At 31.7% G+C, this 5,862-nt stretch overlaps 1 protein-coding gene across 1 annotated transcript; it reads right to left on the bottom strand.

The window, feature by feature from the left end:
* Nucleotides 1–3,254: 3,254 nt before the first annotated feature.
* LOC128290674 (probable polygalacturonase At3g15720) lies at nucleotides 3,255–5,630 on the bottom strand. Its single transcript, XM_053026400.1, has 9 exons — nucleotides 5,432–5,630; nucleotides 5,093–5,236; nucleotides 4,854–5,018; nucleotides 4,738–4,770; nucleotides 4,444–4,651; nucleotides 4,277–4,358; nucleotides 4,084–4,192; nucleotides 3,766–3,885; nucleotides 3,255–3,693 (listed from the first exon to the last, which is right to left on the bottom strand). Exons 1-9 carry the CDS (start codon nucleotides 5,621–5,623, stop codon nucleotides 3,463–3,465), a joined length of 1,284 nt encoding a protein of 427 aa, XP_052882360.1. The 5' UTR covers nucleotides 5,624–5,630; the 3' UTR covers nucleotides 3,255–3,462.
* Between the last annotated feature and the right edge of the window lie 232 nt (nucleotides 5,631–5,862).

Genomic DNA, 5,862 nt, shown 5'->3' with positions numbered 1-5,862 from the left:
TTGGTTCAGCCACTTAGTACAGTTTATTAGTTAAAGTTTCCCCTGTTACACAGCTCGACTGATCTGACCTCTGTTCACTACGAATTGAATTTCTCTCAGTACACAATTCAAACAACCCTGAAGTCTGTTTCATTTAAAACTAGTCTCAATAAGGAATTTATGCATGTAAACTATATTTCTTAATTTGCTTTGTACAATTTTTAATGATTTTTCAAAGTTGGAACAGGGGATCACGTATTCATCCTGAGCGAGTCACATGCAATTGTAAATATCTCAAAATATAGAATTCCTTTGCTTGCTCTGTTTCTTTTATATGAAAGTAGACTCATTAAACTTTAATTTCACATCTCATTCAACCTCTAATTATATTCCTCCTATTTTTGGTGATTTTTCAAAATCACGTCACTGCTACCATCTAAAAACAGTTTTAATGCTAATTTCACTCTTTCACAAATTCTTTATGCTAACCTCATTTTATCTTATATATGTATATACCACAAATCATTTTCACCACATTTCATTCACCATAAGTGTAGGTCCAAACCACAATATCACCACAAAACCATCCTGTTGAACAATTCGGATCAATCCTCGATATTTTAATGGTTTCAAACACATCCCCACCATCATACTTCATTTAGTTCGGCTCTCTTGTACACATGGTGAACACTTAGTACCACTCATGCGACCTAGCCGATTTGTCTCGTAGCTCTCTTGTCTACATGGTGTCCTTCACTTGGAATCACGCATGCGACCTAGCTACATTTATCTTTCACGTAGCTCTCTTGTCTACATGGGATACATCTCGTATCACACATGTGACCTAGCTACTACTGGGTGTCTCGTAGCTTTCTTGTACACATGATGTGCACTCAAGATCATACATGTGACCTAGCTACGCCCCTCTATTTCATTCGATCTCTCCAATGTTCAACCGGATCTCTCTCTATATTTATTTCCATTCTTCCAATAGTCGATTTATATTTTAACATCAGCTAGTATATTTATATAATAGGCTGAAATATAAGAATGTACATGAAATTATTGTAATATTTACATACAAACTTACCTTGGTGCAAAATGTGGAAATTTTGCAATTTAGTCCAAAACTTTTCCTTCCCTGCTCGAGATCAATTCGCGTCTTTCTTGATCTATAATAACACATTTAGCTCATTTAATACTCATACTATTTATTTCAATCCAAAAATCACATCATGGAAAAATTACATTTTTGCCCCCTAACTTTTACAAAATTACAATTTTGCCCCTAGGCTCGGGAATTTAATTTCAGCCCTTATTCTTATGTTTTATGATATGCTGAACATTTTTATCTTCTACAACAACATCAAATTCTCACTCTATCATATAGTTATGAACAATAGGTATTTTTACCGATTATGCCGTTTTACTCGTTTTCACTTAAAACCGAGTAGCACAAGTTATTTAACATAATTTAAAACCTCATATTCTATCATAAAACATCAAAATACACAAATTTCACCTATGGGTATTTTTCCCAATATGAACCCTAGGTTAAATTATTACTAGCATAAGCTTAATCGAGCTTCCGGATTCCAAAACGTAAAGAACATTAAAACGGGCTTGAAATCACTTACTATGGAGCTTGAAAATTGAAGAAACCCTAGCTATGGAGAGAGGAGAATTCGCAGCAACTAAGGAGGATGATGATCAATTTTGTGTTATTTTTCCCATTTTATTTCATTTAATATCCAAATGACCAAAATGCCCTCCTTACTAAACTTTCAAAATTCCTTCCATGTCCTAATTTTGTCCATGAACTTAAAATTGGTCAAATTGCTATTTAAGACCTCCTAATTAATATTCCAAAACAATTTCATACTAAAACTTCCGGGATGCAAATTTTGCAACTTATTCGATTTAGTCCCTACTTTCAATTTAAGCACTTTAGGCATAGAATTTCATCACGAAATTTTCACACAATCATGCAATCATATCATAAACCCCAAAATAATTATAAAACAATTATTTCTATCTCGGATTTGTGGTCACGAAACCACTATTCCGATTAGGCCCTAATTCGGGTTGTCACACTATGTATGTTGCATGAATATTTCTGTTGATTAAACACTGAGTTTACGAAAACTCACATATGTTTGTCTATTCTGCTTAGGTAATCCACAGGCATAGGCAAGTCGGTGCAACGGAGGTTCAGCGGTGACCACTTGACAAGAAACTATTTTCATTATTATAATTTAATGATTTTTACTAAAATTCTAGCTTTTGTGAGAGTTTTGTAATATTTGGACTCTCCAGACTTTTTGGGTTGTTTGGTTTAAATTTTTGGTTTGGTTGCGTTATGATTTCTAAACTGCGACGATTCGACAAAATATCGATTTTACGCAAACAAATATTATTTTTTGAAACCACGAGCGTGGTTTTGAATTTAAACAGTTTTTTAAACTTTCGCTGCAAAATGATTTGGTTAACCTTAAAGGATAACATGTAACGATTAGTAATAAATATATAAATGAATACGTTTTATTAAACTTAGACGTTTTATCGAAGTATCATCGGTTTCAAAATCCTTTTTTGTGACACTCCCGGATTCGGCTATAACGTCTAGGCCGGGTTTAGAGTGTTACACTACGCTTCTTTTATTTTATTTTAGAATAAGGTTTTTCAACCTTATTACACTTTATCTATTTGATATTGATTAGAATAAGGTGTTTCAACCTTACTACACTCCTTCTATTAGAATATGGTTTTACAAACCTATAAATAGACATAGTCTACTCCTCTTGTAATCATTCAAATTCGACATAGTGAATTGTCTTCTCCTCTGCCTGTGATTTTTTTCCTGAAAGAGTTTCCACATAAAAAATATGTGTATTCTTTATTTTTCAATATTCCAATTTTTTAAAGTGAAATTCTCTTAACTATTTTTAAAAAAGAAAAACAAATACCAAATAGAAATTATTTAATTTTAACTTTTCCATCCCATTGTAAATCTTCTTCCAATTTTTTCTTCAAAAAATAATGAATATAAAAATAAGTGATTATTCAATCGTTTTCACCCTAAAACTTTAATTACAATGTGAAAAGAAAATAAAATGGAATATGAGGTATTATGCTCTTTACTTCAGTAAGGTATTTTAAATATTAAATCTAAAGGGTTTGATTTATTCATTATAATTTAAAAGTTAAGAACATTTTGATTCTTATCTTAAAAGTTTTCAATATAATTATCACCATAGAAGAGTAAAAATAATGATAGACAAAGTATTTTTTATTTTTTAGACAAATTATAAATAAAAACGGAGCATGTAAAAGTCTTAATCACATGTTATTATTGAATGGCACCATAGTTGTACAAAATAATAACATAGAACTAATATAAAACTAAACCTAATAGAAAAGGAAAAAAAAGAAAACAGACTTTAAAGGACAGTTGTTGCAGTGGCAGTTCATCAAAGATGGAATTCAAGACAAGCAAGGAACTCTAGGCTGTGTTTCAGTGGCACTTCCATGAGCATTGTTGCAGACGGCATAGGTTTCAGGACAATCAACGCCTGGTGTTATGTCGATATTACGCATTACTATGTTACTGCAACCTACCACATTGTCGCATCTCAGATCGATTGCTTGGTCGTTGGCCGATGTTCCTCGAATATCAGAGTATGTAACATCAGTAATTTCAATGGCCCCTGCTTTCTGCAATATCATATGTCAAAAAAATCAATATATACTCCACAGTATCATAAATAGAAGGAATGAATAACGTACCATTATTCCTTTCGACAGTTTGCCCTTATCCTGATAGAATTGGTTTATGATAATTGGGTTTCTAGCATTGCTAAGTACAATTTGCTCAAACGAGATCTTTCTGGCATAACCAGAGCGACCCTACAAAAGTTATATTCATAAAAATGTCAAAACAATATTAAAAAACTCAAATTTATTGATTATATAAAAATTATGGATGTTAGTTTATATAATGATCAGGGGATGGTTATAAGAGTCTAAGGGCCTTGGCTACTTCAAAATTTTAGAAAATTCTAATATTTTTTTTTTGAATTAGTGGATAATCAATAATTGAATTACCTGAAATGTTTTAATCCTCACACCATTTTGAGTTTCCGTTAAAGTACAATTTTTCACGTGTACTTGCTCAACAGTGTCATAATCTCCACCATCTCCAAGGCTCCCAATACTAAATTTAGGACAAGAATCATGTACGTAATATTATGTTAAATGGATTGATAAAAACAAGAGAAGATAGTAAAACTCAATCAACCTGATACCATGGCCTGGACCACAAACAACACCGGTGATATTGATAAAAGATGAACCACCGTTGATAGCAACACAATCATCACCTATTGGAACAAAATGTAAAGAAAAGACCACAAACTAAACAATATCATTTGAATTATTTCTTTATTTTCTCAAAATAGTTATTACCAGTTCCAATGATGGATTGTAGAATTTGAACATTGTAAGAATTGGAAATATCAATTCCATCAGTGTTTGGGCTTTCATCTGGTGCACTAATCTCAAGATCAGAGACAATAACATCTTTACAGTTTTTTATTGATATGTGAGCCCTTGGACTGTTCAAATGAGAGAGTCCCTTTAATTGAAGCCCATTGCAATCGTTAAAATGTAAAGCCTACAACAACAACAGAAAAACAAAAATTAAAGATTCATATTTGTAGCAATTAAACTGTAATTTTCAAAAAGAATAGGAGAACTTACACCAGGTCGACGCTTGCAATCAAATGAAATACCCTGTAAATGAAAAAAATAAAAAATCAAAGCAAAAATTGAACTAATCTAAATTTTTGAAAAAAATATTGATAAAAGGTGCTTACATAAACTGATTTTTTCATGCAAGATTGCCACCAAATAGAACCCCTGCCATCAATTTTGCCATCTCCATCAAGATAAAGATTGTCAACATTTGAAAATTGAATCCAAGTATCCACTCCTTCATTTGCCCATGATGTGCTTAGGGGTGCAATTAGGGTTCCACCAAGCTGTTAAAATGAGCAATCATTATGCAAAGAAAATGTAGATCAATGCATAAGAAATAGTAAATATAAAAATTAACCTGAATATGAATGGCTTTGGCCTTGCATGGACCCTGAAAAACAAGTGGGTCTAGAAGGAATGTTTTCCCTCGCGGGATTTCAAGTGTTACAATTTCTCCGCCCGCATTTGCATTACAAATATCCTTCCAAGCTTTATTGAATGCCTTTAGTTCAAAAACATACAAATATATATATATATATATATATGTGTGTGTGTTAGAGGAAAATGTTGGATTTTTATATTTAGAAAATTATAGTTGTGATTGGGATGTGATACATCATATTTGAAAATAATGTATATAGTTTATGGAAGAACATAGATAACTAGTTATTAGGAAAAATAAGAGAAGTAATTATACTTGAGAGTCATCTATCTGACCATTTCCAGTAGCTCCATAATCCATAACACTAAAGGAAGAAATTACTTGCTCATTGAAAATTTCATTTTCGAGACCAAAATTAAAAGCAGAAATAGTTTCTTCACTGAAGAATCCATTTCCGAAAGCAAAACCAAACAAAAGAGACAGTGCAATACCAAAAGCAAGCTGCATAATTGTGAATGATGGAAATGAGTTGAATTAGGGGGGGATTTATATAAATGTCATAATAATTAATCATCAGTATAAGGTAAATAATCTCTTTAATTTTATTAATTAACCCTAAAATCGGTAATATGATTTTTTTTTTTTTTTGTTTCCTTTAACAAGTTGAATTTGTTTTCCCCTTCTATAATTTAAGGTAAATTATCCTTTTCACCATAAATGTATAAAACTAATCAAAAGGGAAGGTA

This window comes from Gossypium arboreum, chromosome 3 (assembly GCF_025698485.1).
Source record: "Gossypium arboreum isolate Shixiya-1 chromosome 3, ASM2569848v2, whole genome shotgun sequence".
Lineage (NCBI taxonomy): Eukaryota > Viridiplantae > Streptophyta > Magnoliopsida > Malvales > Malvaceae > Gossypium > Gossypium arboreum.
Note: the sequence above shows the minus strand (reverse complement) of the source record. Positions and strands in the feature narration are given on the sequence as shown.